General features: G+C 45.1%; 1 protein-coding gene across 1 annotated transcript in view; it reads right to left on the bottom strand.

Moving 5' to 3' along the window:
* The window catches only part of IGFBP7 (insulin like growth factor binding protein 7), a 75,904-nt gene extending 59,817 nt beyond the window's left edge, over positions 1-16,087 (bottom strand). Inside the window, exon 1 of the mRNA XM_070458385.1 lies at positions 15,518-16,087. Coding sequence (XP_070314486.1) covers positions 15,518-15,992 — 475 coding nt within the window. The 5' untranslated portion in view covers positions 15,993-16,087. The remainder of the gene's footprint in view (positions 1-15,517) is intronic.
* Between the last annotated feature and the right edge of the window lie 1,083 nt (positions 16,088-17,170).

The raw sequence follows: 17,170 nt of genomic DNA, 5'->3' as shown, positions 1-17,170 counted from the left end.
CCTCCTGCCCCCAATCCCTCTCAGCATCAGAGTCTTTTCTAATGAGTCAACTCTTCGCATGAGGTGGCCAAAGTATTGGAATTTCAACTTCAGCATCAGTCCTTCCAATGAACAGCCAGGACTGATCTCCTTTAGGATGGACTGCTTGGATCTCCTTGCAGTCCAAGGGCCTCTCAAGAGTCTTCTCCAACACCACAGTTCAAAAGCATCAATTCTTCAGTGCTCAGCTTTCTTCACAGTCCAGCTCTCACATCCATACATGACCACTGGAAAAACCATAGCCTTGACTAGACAGACCTTTGTTGGCAAAGTAATGTCTCTGCTTTTTAATATGCTGTCTAGGTTAGTCATAACTTTCCTTCCAAGGAGTAAGCGTCTTTTAATTTCATGGCTGCAATCACCATCTGCAGTGATTTTGGAGCCCAAAAAAATAAAGTCTGACACTGTTTCCACTGTTTCCCCATCTATTTCCCACGAAGTGATGGGACCAGATGCCATGATCTCAGTTTTCTGAATGTTGAGCTTTAAGCCAACTTTTTCACTCTCCTCTTTCACTTTCATCAAGAGGCTCTTTAGTTCCTCTTCACTTTCTGCCATAAGGGTGGTGTCATCTGCCTCTCTGAGGTTATTGATATCTCTCCTGGCAATCTTGATTCCAGCTTATGCTTCCTCCAGCCCAGCATTTCTCATGATGTACTCTGCATGTAAGTTAAATATAACCGCCCCCCCCCCCCGCCCCCCGCAAATAAGCTCATCCTTGGATGAGCACAGAATGGCAAAAACCGTGAGGCCCCAGCTGAGGTCAAACAAGACGACATTCCACCTTCTTGTTCCTGGTCTCCCACTGGGACTTTGCAGTCTAATACCACTGAGAATTCAACAAAACAGATTAAAAAAAGCCCTGAGCTCATGGAACTTAGGTTCCAGCGACATGACTGAGAGACTGGATTGTGTAGATTTAGGTGAATACCTAAACCACAGTGGTACTCAAACTTTCATCACTACCAACAATACTGATGGATGCAGGAATATTTTCATTCTGTAGATTCAGATTACCACGCTGAAACAGTCGAGGAGATAAAAAGCCGCCAAAGTGTCAGCCTGCTTGTGCTGTATCCAGTGACCATGTTTTCTAGGGCTTTCGCTTCCTACCATGTATCAGGGAGCCTGAAAAGTCATCCTGCTGTAAAACACTAGACGCTGGATAAATTGAGCATAATTGGCCTCTTGTTTTTATGATTATCCCAAGGAAATGATGCTCCCTCAAAGACACAGTAAGTCTTTTTAGGACACTGGTTCTGAACCTAGCCTGGACCTTAAAATCATCTGGGAAGCTTTTATAAGGCTCTCTGGCCAGGTAACAAAACCACTGAAACCAGAATCTTGGCATTGGAACTCAGGAGTCAGCATTTTATAAAATTCCCTAGGTGATCTGGTGTCCAGCTGAGGTCCAGAACTACCATCGTAGAAGGTGCCTGGAGAGGCGTTAGTCCCGATGTTCTGTCAGCTTGTTATTCAAAATTCCTAATGCCTGGGGAATCTGAAAAGTTATCCAGCTTCTTAAATATTTTCTCCATAGCTCATTTCTGTGCTCTCCCCTCTATCCTGGGAGGTGGATGTTATCACTTTTCAGATGGATACAGAGAACCAACCTAAGTGGGTACCTTCCTGAGGCTAAATATGCCCATTGATAGTTAAACATTTCAGTTTTTAAAATGAGCTCCTGCCACGGCTACATGTGAAAGCCAAAGCAGAGATACATGAATCACAAGCAAAAGGTTTTATTATTTCTACCAATGAGTCTCTAAACGTCAAGGATAACACCCAGTATGTACATAATGGATACCGATCATACTATTCCTCTGCCAATCTCTGTGATTCTGGTTCACCCTCCTCTTTGGAGACAGTACCTCCGTTTCTAAAAAACGAACCAACAAACAAAACCGTGCAACACTTGCTATATGTTCAGGGAAGAAACAGACCAGTAATGACTGAATTTGAGTGTCTCCTGAATCCAAAACGTCCTCTATGTGTAAAAGATGTTATTAGGAAATACTGTGTGTGACCTGAGCTGGAACATGGAAATATTCCATGCTGTGAAAACAAAGTGAACCCTCTGGCCAGCATCCTGGGGGGTCCCATGTGACTGTCTGCATTTGGACTCCCTGCCCTGGAATCCTTGAAGAACAAGAACAAAAGCTCAATGGAAGTTTCCACAGATTTGTTTATGAGAACATCATCCTGCTTTTTTGTTTGCAGAGATCTAAACACTGGTTTTAGATCTCACTTGAAGATAGTCTGGATTGGTTAAAGTGAGACATCACATGTTACAGTCAAGGCACTTATAACCTAACTCATACCAGGGTTTATGATGCTAATACCAATAACAATTAAAATGAAACTGTACTTAATGAGACTTTACTATACGTCAGGTACCAGGCCTTTTGATGAATCTCACTTAAGCTCCCAATAACCCCAAGTGGCAGATGTTATTATTATATTTGTTTTGAAAATAAGAAAACTAAATCAAGGCAGTTAGAGTCACACAGTTAAGTGGCAGAGGACTCTGACTCGGGTGGTCTGAGCCCCAAGTCCACACTCTTGACCGCTCTGCTCTATTTCCTTACAAAAAACCAGCCATGTTTCGGCTTCTGTGCGGCCAGCACAGTCGCAAGAGGTGAAGACAAGGGTCAGACCTGGGGTCAGCCTTGGGGGTCTGTTAAACCCACAGTCACCAGGGGGAATGCCTGCTCTCCCACACCCTGGACTGGGCCTGAGATGGGTCACAGGGTGTGGGGCTGATGCATGGAATGGATTAGGCTCCTAAAACATTGAGAAAGCTTCCTCCCAAAGGAGTGCCAATACAAGAAGCGACAGCCATCTGCCGCATGATGTGGGCTGAGCTGGCTGCCTCTGGGGGTGGATGTCAAGTGTGTGCTTGTTCACCGTCTTCTGCGAGAAGCCAGGCGATGGCTCATGAGTCTGGGGATGGAGTCGAGGGAGAAGCCAGCAGACCTCACCATTTATAAAGTTGCTGGCCAGGCTCTGTAGCTAAGAGAGGGCTGAGAGGTGGAGAAAGAAAACCCTCTTTCTTTGCACTCCATCAGACAGGATAAAAGGGCGGCCTGTAATGACAGGCCAGGCAGAGCAGGTGAAAAGAAAGAAGCCTCAGATGAGGCAGGGCTGCAGGAGGGGGCTGCCAACTCGCCCACATCACGACTGGGTCCCGAACAGGCCCGCCCCGGCCCTGACAGTTATCTTCTCATGAACCACGGGCTCAGTGGTGCAGCAAGAGGCAAGCCGGCTCAACTTCTGCCTCCTGCTCTGCAGCTCTGATCTGAGACACACCTGAGCACAGAGGGGCCTCCGGCTCCGCAGTCCTGACCCGTCAAAGCTCAGGCAGCATCTTGATCTCTGCTCCGGCCCAGCCTCTCCAGCTGGGCTGAGCATCTCTAATAAGCGGCCTCACTGCAAGGATCCCTCGCCCCGACTCCTCTCACTCAGGGCTGCGCTGCCACCCAAGCCCTTCATTCAGGATCACAGGCTCCACGGTTTCCTGAGTGGTCCTTTGGAAGCCAGGGCTGCAGTGGAATTGCTACAGCTGCTATTGAAATTCACTCTTGGATTTCTGTTCCCTGAGCAGAAAGCTCTGAAAGCTCCCACGGAGAAGAAGCGGGCTTTGCATCCTTCAGGCTTGGGCTGTTCCGACAGATTCCTAAAGCCTCATTTCTGTGTGGTCTCTTTCAAAACCTTCTGAAGGTGCCAGGAGATCTACTTCTTGATAAAAATTTTTCTCCCATGCTGGGGGTCAGGCCAGAAAATTGCTGAACAGATGTTAGATCTGAAGCTTTCTCAATTCAGCCACTTGACCGCCGGCCTGCTAATCCGCCCGGATGTAAATGAGATGTCTTTGAGCTTCTCTCACTCAGGGAAAAAGACAAGATTCCAAAAAAGCTGGAGTCATCCCCTCCTCAAGAAAAACAATATGAAAGAACAGGGTGATTGGAGTCAGCTGCATTTCTGCCTGTTAAGACTATTAAAGTGCTCTTTTTTTTCTTTCTCAGGAAGTCACAATGGATTATACTTAACTGAGTCCTCAAACTCCTACATGGATTTTTCTTCTTCGGCAAGTTGTCACTTGACTGACAAAAAATACGCTCCAGTCCCTAAAAATGCAAATTCCCTAAAGAAAGTATACAGACCTATGTATGATGAACTACTGCTCAGATATGGAGTAAATATTACTATCCCAGCCAGGAATGTTGATGGTTCTGTGCTGGAGGGGCAGGCCTCAGTCAGCATGTGCAGCTGAAACCTCAGATGAAAGACCACACTTGAATGTGTTGGCGGTTTTCTTAGGGATCTTCTCCTATATCCTACTCAGAGTTACCAGAAAGGCCTGGCCAATGACCAAACACCACACACAAATGGTATCTCCCAAGAGGTCCTGCTTGGGAGAATCTTCACGCCAGCTGCCCCGAGCATACTGGATCTTTAAAAGCCTCCTGGTTGCGGAACCTCTCTGGTAGTGCAGTGGTTAGGAAAGAGTCTCCTGGCTGCAACTGAAGAGGCTTGCTCTTAGGTTTCCAATCTGACCCTGAAAGGGCCAACTCTAGACTAGGCACTCAGGGACCTGTACAAAGTCCCCTTGGAGACATGCATTCATAGAGGCATACCATCTTTCACTGAATGTAACATATTTATTACAAGCTGCACCACACTACCACAAAAAGCCAGTTGAACCATGACATCAACTCTCTTATCATATAGATATTCTCTTTTATGCTAGTGAAAAAGCTCTTTCAGAGAAGTTTAGACAGGAATGTATCTTATATCCCTTTTGTTAACTCATCAAAAGGAAAAGAGAAGTAAGATAAATTCATTAAGGTATTCCTAACACTTTTTCACACCCAGGAGTTTGACTTTTGTGAATCACTTTTAAGTTGTTAACTTTGAAATAATTTCAGGTTTACAGAAGAGAAGGACAATATATACAGAGAGCCGATGCCATTGGTCTGCAAACCACGCTGTGAACGGCAAGGCTGCAGAATACCTAGATTTATGTCCTAGAACTGCTAGTTACTGGCTGTGTGACCGCTGACCTTCAGTTCCCTTGTCTGGAAGCTGGGACAACAGCTCCCCTTACCTTCCAAGGCCATTCTGTGGTTTCCAAGGCAGCATCCCTGGGAGGGCGCGGTTGTCATTATCACACCCTACAAGGCGCTCTGCAGAGTTCTGGCCCAGAGGAGTTCACAGACTAGTCAGTAATGGCTCTGTACATTTCTTGGTGCTGCTCAGTATTACAGAATGATTTCATATCCATTCTGTAATCTGACCTTTGTGATAATTCTGTGAAGTAGGGAGAATACACTGTGCCTTCACTTATGCAATTGACATGTAATATCTTAATCTATATATACTAATTTAAGTATATATAATTAATATATATCTTAATTTACATATATATATATATATAATGTTATTCTGAGGTTTTTGGGGGGGTTGCTTTTTCATAGTGGTAAACTCTAGTCTGAACATGTCGACTCTCCCTGCCTTGCCAACACTCCTCTGTAAGTAACTTCATAGCATCTGAATGGGGCTTTGTCAACCCTGGGTTACTAGGTCTGTTTTACCTGGTCTGAACCTTTCTTACTTTTCAGACAAACTTTGCAACCTGGCCCTGCTTTCGGACCCATGCAGTTTCATGCACGACTCCTCTCTGGTGACCCGTGACCTGGTGGAGGCACTGAGGAGGCAGGGTTCTTGGCAGGCGTCAGCTATTTCTGATTAACCCCACCCAGCTTTCCTTTGCAGGATGGTTAGGTCAAACTCAACAAGTTAAATATTTAAAAAGCACTATTTAGAATAAGAAGAAATCTCTCGGGCCTTGGGAATCCATGTCCGTTTACTCTGAACTCCTTTATTTAATAAGTTATTTTTGGCTGTACTGGCTCTCTGCTGCTGTATGCAAGCTTTCTCGAGTTGCGGCGCAACTCCCTGCGGTGACTTCCCTTGTTGCAGGGCGCAGGCTCTGGGTGTGCGGGCTTCAGCAGTTGTGGCACACAGGCTCAGATGTCCATGGCGTGTGGGATCTTGGCATCCGGACCAGGGATTGAAACTGTCCCCTGCACCGGCAGGCGGATTCCCAACCACTAGACCCCCAGGGGAGCCCAAGTTAGTGTTTTCAAAGGCATCGGATCATTCGCCATTAATCCAACTTGGGATAAAACAAAATTCAACTATTTAACACATTACTTTTAAGTCATAAATAAACACTCCCCCCACTAATATCAACCTTTTTTCTTTTTCCTGACCACCTCACCTTCTCTCAGAGGCTTCCTGGAGGTGATGGGATACTGGTCTTAAATCAGCCTGAAAGAGCTACACAGATCAGGCTTGGCAAAGTTTCCCTTGGGTATTTCTATAGTCTTTCCCATTCTCCTATGCCCCTCATAAAGTGTAAAGGACTCACTGGAAAAACTTTAAAATTTCCTGACATAACCAGGCTCATTCATTAACGTGTTCCTAAATCTTCTTCCAAAGTCTTCTTCCATCTCAAAGCTTTTTAACAGTGCCACTCCTGGATCTAAATTTCAAAAGAAGGTTACACTCATATGCTCCCTGGCGTAAAAGTTCTTTTGACAATATTTCAAGGTTCTCTTTCTTCCCCCAAACAGTTGGCTAAAAACAAGATGTTATTTGTTTTACAGTTAAAAACTCAGACGAGGTGAGATCATTTGTGGGGTAGCTTAAAGTAAAGGAAGCACCATAATCTTATCCACTGGGGGAGGAATTTAGAATGAGGGAAGGCTGGCTGGCCTTGGACTCTATTCAAGGGAGTTCTGTCACTAAACTACACAAAAGAGAGCCTTATAAGGCAGTTTCTTCTAGAAGGCAAGTCTATGATAAATCCAGAGGGTAAGCTCTAGAGAAAGATGGGAAAGCATATTTAAGGGCATTAAATAAATGCCTTCTCAGCTCAATCACTCCATCTCATATGTCTAGAACGTAAAACGTCTTAAAAGACCTTTTATAACCTTATAACATCATCTCCCAGACACTTCCCCTCCTCCCTTAGGTTATCTTTCAGTTTCATAAGAAAGAATCTTTGAAACAAAATTCTCCTGACTCCCACAAGAGCATGTTACAGTATTCAACAGCTTTTACTGCAAGTTCTTACTTGTGTGTAATCTAAAAGTGCCTCTTGGCTATTTAATTCCAAGCCTGTTAATTTGTCTCCTGAAGAATGGTAGAACAGTAGGTCAGGCACCTTCCATTTAATAACTAATTCCTAACCCATGAAGAAATATTAACTTGTTCTTTGGATTACTTTCCTCTAAAAGAATCTTAAAGCAACATATGGAATGGGAGAAAATATTTGCAAGTGATGCAACTAACAAGAGTTCAATTTCCAAAATATACACACAGCTCATACAACTTAACAACAACAAAATGACTCAATTGAAAAATGAACAGAAGACCTAAACAGACATTTCTCCAAAGAATACATACAGATGGCCAGTAGGCACATGATGCTCAACAATACTATTAGAGAAATGTAAATCAAAATGACAGTTAGGTACTACCTCACACCAGTCAGAATGGCCATCATCAAAGGTCTACAGACAATAAATGATGGAGAGTATGTGAAGAAAAGGGAATCCTCTTACACTGTTAGTGGGATATAAACTGCTAGAGCCACCATGGAGAACAGTAGGGAAATTTCTTAAAAAATGAAAAACAGAGCTACCATATGACCTAGGAATCCCACTCTTGGGCAAACATCTAGAGAAAATCATAATTCAATAGATATATGCACCTCAATATTCATTGCTGCACTATTTACCAAGCCATGAAGAAACCTAAGAGTCCACTGACATACGGAAGGATAAAGGAGATATGGTCCACGCTCACTCAGTCATGTCTGACTCTTTGTGACCCCATGGACTGCAGCCCGCTGGGCTCCTCAGCTAGTGGGATTTCCCAGGCAAGAATACTAGAGTGGGTTGCCATTTCCTCCTCCAGGGGATCTTCCCAATCCAGGGATCGAACCAGTTTCTCCTGCATTGGCAGGTGGATTCTTTACCACCGAACTACCTAGGAAGCCTCAAAAGAAGATGTGGTATGTGTATACAATTGAATACTACTTAGCCATAAAAAAGAACAAAATAATGCCATTTGCAGCAACATGGATGCAACTCGAGATGATCATATACATTAAATGAGAAAGAGAAAAGACATATATGATATGACTTATATGTGGAATCTATAATATGGCGCACACTTATCTATGAAACAGAAATAGACTCAGTGACATAGAGAACCAACTTGTGCTTGTTGGGGAGGGGGAGTTGTCAAGATGCAGCCCCTCTTTCAGGATGCTCCCAGTCTAGTGGGGAAGACAGACATTCCAAGAGCCCTTTCCAGGCAGTGGAAGGCGCTACAGTAACGGGAAGGGCTCCTTCTTCTCCCAGGAGCTCTGCTCCATCGCTGGAATCCTCACAAGGGCCCTCAGCACAGCTTGGCCCACCCCCACTTAAAGCTGCTCATCCACCCTTCGTTTCTATCCTATTTCCCTTGTGTATGTTCTTCACAGCACATACTATGTGAAACTACCTGTTTATTTGTTTGTATTTAAAGTTTATGGTAGATGCCATGAGAGAGGGATCTTGTCTATCTTATTCAAGGCTGCTTACCCTGAGACTAGAAAGAGCACCTAAAAATTCATATATTCATTCATTCAACATATATTCAAAGCATTTACTAATGCCAGGCACTGATCTAGGCCCTTGAGGAGAGAACAGGGAGTGAAAATCCCCTTCCCTCATAGAGCTTGTTTTTAAGTTGAAAAATGACAACAATGGATATTCACTAAGTGCTTCCTATGGATCATCTTACTGAATCTTCACAACAGTTCTAAGAGATAGGTATGACTATAATTCTTATATTACAGGTGAGGAACCAAGGCCCAAAGAGGTCAAGGATCATGCTCAAAGCTAAGTAAGTGGCAGAGTTAAGATTTACACCCGGGAGTCTGGTTCTGGAGCTCAGCATCTTAACTATTCTGCTAGAAGAATGCCTTGTGCTCACATACACATAGTACATGTGCAATAAATATCAGCTAGAAGGCAGAGGAGCTGAATAGGTGTTTTCCCCAAGAAAACATACAGAGGGCCAATAGGCACATGGGAAGATGTTCAGCATCACTAATTGTTAGGGAAATGCACATCAAAATCACCATGAAGTATCACCTCCTGCCTGTCAGAATGGCTATTATCAAAAAGGCAAGAAATAACAGGTGTTGGTGAGGATGTGCAGAAAAGGGAACCTTTGTACACTGTTGGTGGGGATGTAAATTGGTGCAGAAACTATGGAAAACCATATGGATACTCCTCAAAACATTAATAATAGAACCACCATGTGATATAGTTATCCCACTTCTGGCTACTTACCCCAAGAATACAAAAACACTAAGTTGAAAAGATAAATGAGGTGGTTAGATAGCATCACCAACTCATTGGACATGAATTTGAGCAAACTCTGGGGGACAACAGAGAACAGAGGAGCCTGGAATCCTGCAGTCTGTGGAATTGCAAAGAGTCAGTTACAACTTAGCAACTGAACAACAACAAAGTTTGAAAAGATATATGCACCTTATGTTTATCACAGAATTATTTACAATGGTACAATAGCGAAGACAGGGAAACAATGTTAAGTGCCCAAAGACACATGAATGGATAAAGATATGGTACACACACACACACACACACACACACACACATATATACAATAGAATATTACTCAACCATAAAGAAGATTAAATCTTATAATTGGTGACAACATGGAATGGATCTTGAGGGTACAGTGCTAAGTGAAATAAGTCAGAAGGAAAAAGACAAATACTGTATGATATCACTTATATGTGTAATTTAAAAAAACCCGCAAGACCCCAAATAAATGAACAAACCAAACCAAACATAAACAAACATGTAGCTATAGAGAACAGCGCAGCGAAGACCAGAGGGGGTGGGGTGGGGTAGACAGCAAAATGAGCAAATGGGGTCAACTGTATGGAGACAGAGGGAAACAAAAGTTTTGGTGATGAGCACCCTGTTGGGTATACAGAAGTAGAAATATAATGTTGTATACTTGAAATGTATCTAATGTTACAAACCAATGTTACCCCAATAAAAAATAAAGTAACACCCTCCACCCCCCACAGGGTGTATAAACAGACTCAGAACATTAGAAAAAAAAAAAGATGCCTGGAAGCCTACACAAAGTTGAAGAAGGACAAGAACATAATTATGAGGGGTGGGGAGGGGAGAGACAGGGGGTTTCATAAAGACAGTGATACTAGCTGATTCTTGAAGGCTAAGAGTTCCAAGAGTGGAAAGATAAGTGAGGGTGTGACTGCAAACAATAGCCAAGAGCAAACAATTACTGTGGCTGGACCATAAAGGTGGTTGGAGAGAAGAGGCCAAAATAAGAGAGTTATTGTGAAGTGCTAGGTAGTTTTAACTTGGTCCTAGAGGTGCTAGCTGAGCTAGGCAAAATCCTTTAAGATGATGCTGTTAAAGTGCTGCACTCAGTATGTCAGCAAATTTAGAAAACTCAGCAATAGCCACAGGACTAAAAAGGTCAGTTTTCATTCCAATCGCAAAGAAGGGCAGTGCCAAAGAATGTTCAAGTGAAAGTGTTAGTCACTCAGTACAGCCTGACTCTGTGACCACATGGACTGTAGTCTGCCAGGGATCCTCTGTCCATGGAATTCTCTAGGCAAGAATATTGGAGTGGGAAGCCATTCCTTTCTCCAGGGGATCTTTTTGACCCAGGGATCAAACCCCAATCTCTTGCATTGCGGGCAGATTCTTTACTGTCTGAGCCATTTGCTTATTTCACACGCTAGCAATGTTGTGCTCAAAATCCTTCAAGCTAGGCTTCAGCAGAACGTGAACTGAGAAATTCCAGATGTACAAGCTGGGTTTAGAAAAAGCAGAGGAACCAGAGATCAAATTGCCAACACTCATTGGATCATGGAGAAAGCAAGGGAAGAACATCTATTTCTGCTTCATTGACTATGCTAAAGCCTTTGACTGTGTGGATCACAACAAACTGGAAAATTCTTGGAGATGGGTGTACCAGACCACCTTACCTGTCTCCTAAGAAACCTGTTTGCAGGTCAAAAAGTAACAGTTAGAACCAGACATGGAACAATGGGACAACTTCAAAATTGGGAAAGGAGTATGACAAGACTGTATATTGTCACCCTGCTTATTTAACTTATATGCAAATTATTATTTATTTATTCATAGTCACTCGGTTGTGTCTGACTCTTAGCAATCCTGTGATCTGCAGCCCACCAGATTTCTCTGTCCATGGAATTTTTCAGCCAAGAATACTGGAGTGGGTTGCCATTCCCTTCTCGAGGGGATCTTCCTGACCCAGGAATCAAACCTGGTTCTCCTGCATTGCAAGCAGATTCTTTACCAACTGAGCCACCAGTGAAACCTATTTGCAAAATATATCATGTGAAGTGCTGGGCTGGATGAATCACAAACTGCAATCAGGATTGCTGGGAGAAATATCAACGACCTCAGTTATGTAGATGATACTACCCTAATGGCATAAAGTGAAGAGGAACCAAAGAGCCTCTTAATGAGGTTGAGAGGAGAGTAAAAACGTGGCTTGAAACTCAACATTCATAAAATTCATGGCATAAGATCACGGCATTCGATCCCATCACTTCATGGCAAATAGATGGGGAAAAAGTGGAAGCAGTGACAGATTTTATTTTCTAGGGCTCCAAAATCACTGCAGATGGTGACTGCAGCCATGAAACTAAAAGACACGTACTCCTTGGAAGGAAAGCTATGACAAACATAAGAGTGTATATAAAAGCAGAGACAACACTTTGTCAACAAAGGTCCGTATAGTCAAAACTATGGGTTTTCCAGTAGTCATGTACAGATGTGAGTTGGACCATAAAGAAGGATGAGCGCCAAAGAATTGATGCTTTCAAACTGTAGTGCTGGAGAAGACTCTTGAAACTCTCTTAGACAGCAAAGAGATCCAATCAGTCAATCCTAAAGGAAATCAACCCTGAATATTCACTGGAAGGACAGATGGTGAAGCTGAAGTTCCAGTACTTTGGTCATCTGATGTGAAGAACTGACTCATGGGAAAAAGACTCTGATGCTGGAAAAGATTGAAGGCAAAAGGAGAAGGAGGCAGCAGAGAATGAGATGGTTGGTTGCATGGCCTCACTGACTCAAGGGACATGAATTTGAGCAAACTCCAGGAGACGCTGGAGGAGAGTGGAGTCTAGTGTGCTGAAATCCATGGGGTCACAAAGAGTCGGACATGACTTACGACGGAATAATAGCAAACAACAAAGGTACTAGAAAGAAAGACTCATAAGAATGAATTCTGATTCTACAAGTAAAAACTTAATTCTGAGGGAGAAGAGGGAATAAGACACAAGGACCAAGGAATTGCCAAGTAACTCAGACATAAAGGATTATGCACAAAAAAGAGTAACCAAGACACAGAATAAAGACGCATGGTGTTCTTCCTTGTGAGACTTTATTACACATCTTGGCAACTCTATTAACTTTTTAAAAAAAATTATTTGTTTGGCTGTGCCAAGTCTTGGTTGTGGCATGCGGACTCTTATTTGCAGCAACCAGTCCATCCTAAAGGAGATCAGTCCTGGGTGTTCATTGGAAGGACTGATGCTGAAGCTGAAACTCCAATACTTTGGCCACCTGATGCAAAGAGCTGACTCACTGGAAAAGACCTTGATGCTGGGAAAGATTGAGGGCAGGAGGAGAAGGGGACGACAGAGGATGAGATGGCTGGATGGCATCACCGACTCAATGGACATGGGTTTGGGTGGACCCCGGGAGTTGGTGATGGACAGGGAGGCCTGGAGTGCTGCAGTTCATGGGGTTGCAAAGAGTCGGACACAACTGAGTGACTGAACTGAACTGGGATCTAGTTCCCTGACCAGGGATCGAACCCAGGCCCTCTGCATTGGGAGCATAGAGTCTTAGCCACTGGGCCACTAGGGAAGTCCCTTTATTAACTTTTTATTAAACTGAATTTTCAAATCTCTTAAAGTTACTCATGGCTTCAGGGGCCTCAATAAGATCTACTGGCACTAAATTCATGATGACAGTCTTAGGTGAGATTACTAGGTCACTACCTTTCAGATCAGGGTTCTCCAGGGCTCTAGGGAAAGTGCTCTGGGTGACAGGTTTGTAACTTATATGGATGCTTTGTTAATCAGCAAGACCAGCCTTCTTTTGTGCATCCTCAACGGCACAGCATCTAGCAAGAGTGCCGACACCTGCCACATGCTCTCAGTAAACGCAGGTTAAGCGAGACAAATAGCGATGCCCTCTCCATCTCAGTACTTGAGGAGGCATAACTCGAGTCTCTTCTGAGGGTAGAAGAAGAACCCTTTCTAGACTGAAGAACCTGGAGAATGCATTTCTATTCTTTGCAAAGGCCCAGTACTAAACGGCATGGAGGTTAAAGGCACTCTGATGGGCTTGCTTCTATGATGGGTCAGAATACCTTCAGGAATCAGGAGAAACAGATTAGATCTGGCTTTAGCCCCATTTATCTCTGCTGTGGAATCGTACTCTGGTGGACCTCACATTCTTTTCTGCTCTCCCCGACTTTTTTCTATAAAATGGTCTCAGGCATTAGACTCCTTATCTCTAACTTAGATTGGGGGGGGGGCTAATTTATGACAAGGTTTCCAGTTTCAGAAGTTATTTCCCTTAACATTTTCCCAAACATAAAGGAAAACTAGGTCTGTATCCTCATGATGTTTAAAGTTTGGAGAAACGCTGAGAATCAAGGATTACATGATAATGAGGCTACATGATTACTTCTACATGACTATCAGTCTAAATATTTTATAAGTGCACTGTGTGAGTGTTTAGAGATGTAAATAGCAATGAGAGAAGATGAATAAAACTAGCTACAGGCTAGAAGTGACCGTAATACTTAAATAATCTTCTAGCTAACCTTCTGCTCTGATAAGGCAAATTCCATTGATTCGGAGGCTGTGGGGAAAAATTCCCCTTGGAATGTGTAAGAAAAATGTCAATATTTGGAATGAGTTCTTCAACTACGCGCATTTCTTTTTTCATGGTATGACTGATAAGTTAGATCCAAAGGAACAAATGCCTGTTTCTGTTGGAAGAGCATGTGGATTACTTTGCATGGCAGTTTTTCTAAGTTTAAGGTGATGATAATATAAATAGTTAACGTTGGTTACACTATTTAAGGCTTTCAATCAGCAACAGATGACCTACTTGTCATTTGGACTTCTGGGAAAAACTCTAACAAAATAACTGCTTGGGGAGCTTGGAGAAAGTCTGAGCTGAGTTAAAGGAGCAACTGCTTCTGTCATTTCAGGAGAACTGCCTCCTCTCTCCCTTTCTCTGCCTTGGCTGGGACCAGGAATGGGGCTGCCAAGGTTGGATTTCTAACTTTCCCCTGAAACTGCTTTCTATGGAAAATGTTATTTCAGCCATGAGAATTAAAAGCCCCCTCCTTTTATTTTGCAAGTCCAGACTCTCTTTATTTTCCCCTTTCATTTATGGCAAGCTTGGACTTGTCTGGAATAAAATAAATGACCAAATATAACCTCAAAGGCATTCCTGCTGAAAAGTGCATCCTGGGGACAAATTATTCAAAAAAAAAAAAAAAAAAAGAGAGAGAGAGAGAAAGAAGGAAGAAGAAAGAAAAATAAAATGGTCATAAGGTTCACAATATATATGACATCTTTAAAGAGGTTTTTTTTTAAACCCACAAACAACTAGATAGTTTAAATTACTGTTTGAGAGTCTGTAACGTCCAGTAAGTGAATTATTTCCCTTAACACTGAGAAACCATGAAATCTAATTTTTAAAATTCTTACAATCTAGTTCATCATACACGAGACAACTTCTCTCTCAAAGGCCTTATTCTGTATTTCGTCGTCAAACTCCTTTCCCCTATCTCTTGCCTTCATCGCTATCAAGACACTCAAGCCAAGAAAGAATGAAGCGAAAATGTATTTCTGGGCTCCCCAAAGAGTGGGGGCAGCTTTTGTGAATCGATTTGACAGTTGTTAGTATGTGCCGGGTGGGCTTTGTGGACGGGAGAGTCTATGGTATCGGGACATCTTTTCTATATATACGCTCGCTCCACGAGTCCTCACTTTCTTGACGCATGCACCGAACTCTCAAAATAAAACTACCAAAAAAAAAAAAAAAGAGAGAAAAGGAGGCGTCGCCCACCCCTCCCTCGCGGCATCCCACGACGGCCGACTCCCCCAGCTCCTGTCTTCTGGGATGCCCACGGGAGCAGCCGCGGGAGTCAGAGGGGCGCGCCGGCCGCAGACGCCCTGCCGGCTCTGCGCCGCCCGCAGACGCCCTGCCGGCTCTGCGCCGCCAGGGGGCGCCCGGCTCTCTCAGCGGGGCGGGGCGGGACCCACGGGGAAGGCGCCGGTGCCCACCTTGCTCGCAGGTGCCCTTGCTGACCTGGGTGATGGCCTTCTCCCCGCGGCTCTCGGCCCTGAGGCTGGCGGCGCGCAGCTGGCAGCCGCTGGAGTACGTGACGCCGTCGCTGCCGCACACGGGGTAGCGGCTCTTGCACACACACACGCCGCTCACCACCGGGCCGCCCGCTGCTGCCCCGGCTTTACCCTTCCGCCTCTTGCGGCTCTTCACGCACTCCATGCCCGGCGCGCAGTGCCCCCTGCCGGCGCCGCCGCCCCCGCACGGCTCGCCCTCGCCGCGGGCGCACACCGGGCAGCAGCCGCACGCGTCGCGGGTCTCGCCCAGCTGGCAGCCCCGCGGGGGCAGGGGCGGGCAGGCGGCCGGCTCGCAGGGGCCGCAGGCGTCCGAAGAGGAGGAAGAGGAGAGGGGCAGGAGCAGGAGCAGCAGCCCGGCGGCGCCGAGGAGCAGGGCGGGCAGCGGGGGCCGCTCCATGGCGGGGCGCGGCGGCGGCGGCGGCAGGAGCGCGAGTGAGCCGGGCCCCGCGGGCCAGCGTTTTAAACCCGGCCGCGGGAACCACACCCCGGGGCGGCGAGAGCGGGGCCGCCGGGCCCGCGCCGCCCCGCCCGGGAAAGCGGGGCTCGAGCGCGCCCCTGCTGGCGGGGCCGGGCGGGGCGGCGCGGGCCGGGGGATGCTCGTCCCCCTGCTCCCCAGGGCGGCGTGCACCCCATCCTTGGGGAATCGCCTTGGCCCTCGGCTCTCGCAGTCCGAATGTTCATACTTCTTCACAACAACTTTGAGATGGCCTCCTGTGTAATCCATTGTATTCTCGTGGGTCTGGGAGACCTGAGTATTGATCGTTCTGCGCTTTGCAGAACGTTCTCTTTCTAAGAACAATTCGTCTTCCACACCCCACGTGGAGATTTTTGTGTCCCGGTTGGCCACAGGCCCGGTGCCAAGCTTAAAGGACAAATTGTTGCCGACCGCTCCTCTTTCTGGAGCCGCAAAACCGCCTGCTCTCCCTGTGGTTTCTTATGTCAGGTTTTATCTGTGAGTGTTGGAACCCATGCGAGAGCTGGTTGTGTCTTCAGCTTGTAATATGTGGTGCTGGACTGCCATCAAACCCGTCTGCAGGCCTGAGCACGACTTGGGGGCTGCGGCCACCGAGGCCCCTAGAGTGCCCCAGCTTTCACCAGTCGTTTTGTTGAGTTTTTTTTTTTTTTTTTAAATATATAAACGACTGACAATTCCCCCTCAGTCTTCCTGAAAAGTACTCTGGGAACTCAACTTTAAAGCTTTTCTCCAAGAGAAAGGGCTCCATAAATCCCTCTTATTAAGCAGACTTTTAAGATGTTTTCATGTTTATGAAACTTACAGCACTACCGTGTGTCATTCTACGCATTGCATTTGAATTCTTTGAATTCTTTTTTCTTAGCGTAAGTCCAAGGCTTTATAGGATTGCTAACTCAAAAGTGTGCGGTTCACCATACCACCAGCAGTCTCTAGATGTCACTCTCACCAGAGTCTTCCTGGGATAATTATTGTATAATTTTTTGAAAATTAGTCACAAAATTCAGAGAATAAAATATCAAGCACCCTCCTATCGAGAAAACTTAGCTCTTATTCTCTGGCCTCTCCTTAGCATATTCTAGAAAAGTGGCACTTTTTTCTTT

This window comes from Odocoileus virginianus, chromosome 29 (assembly GCF_023699985.2).
Source record: "Odocoileus virginianus isolate 20LAN1187 ecotype Illinois chromosome 29, Ovbor_1.2, whole genome shotgun sequence".
NCBI classification, from domain to species: Eukaryota; Metazoa; Chordata; class Mammalia; order Artiodactyla; family Cervidae; genus Odocoileus; species Odocoileus virginianus.
The sequence above is the reverse complement of the archived record's forward strand: the minus strand, read 5'-3'. Positions and strand labels throughout refer to the sequence as shown.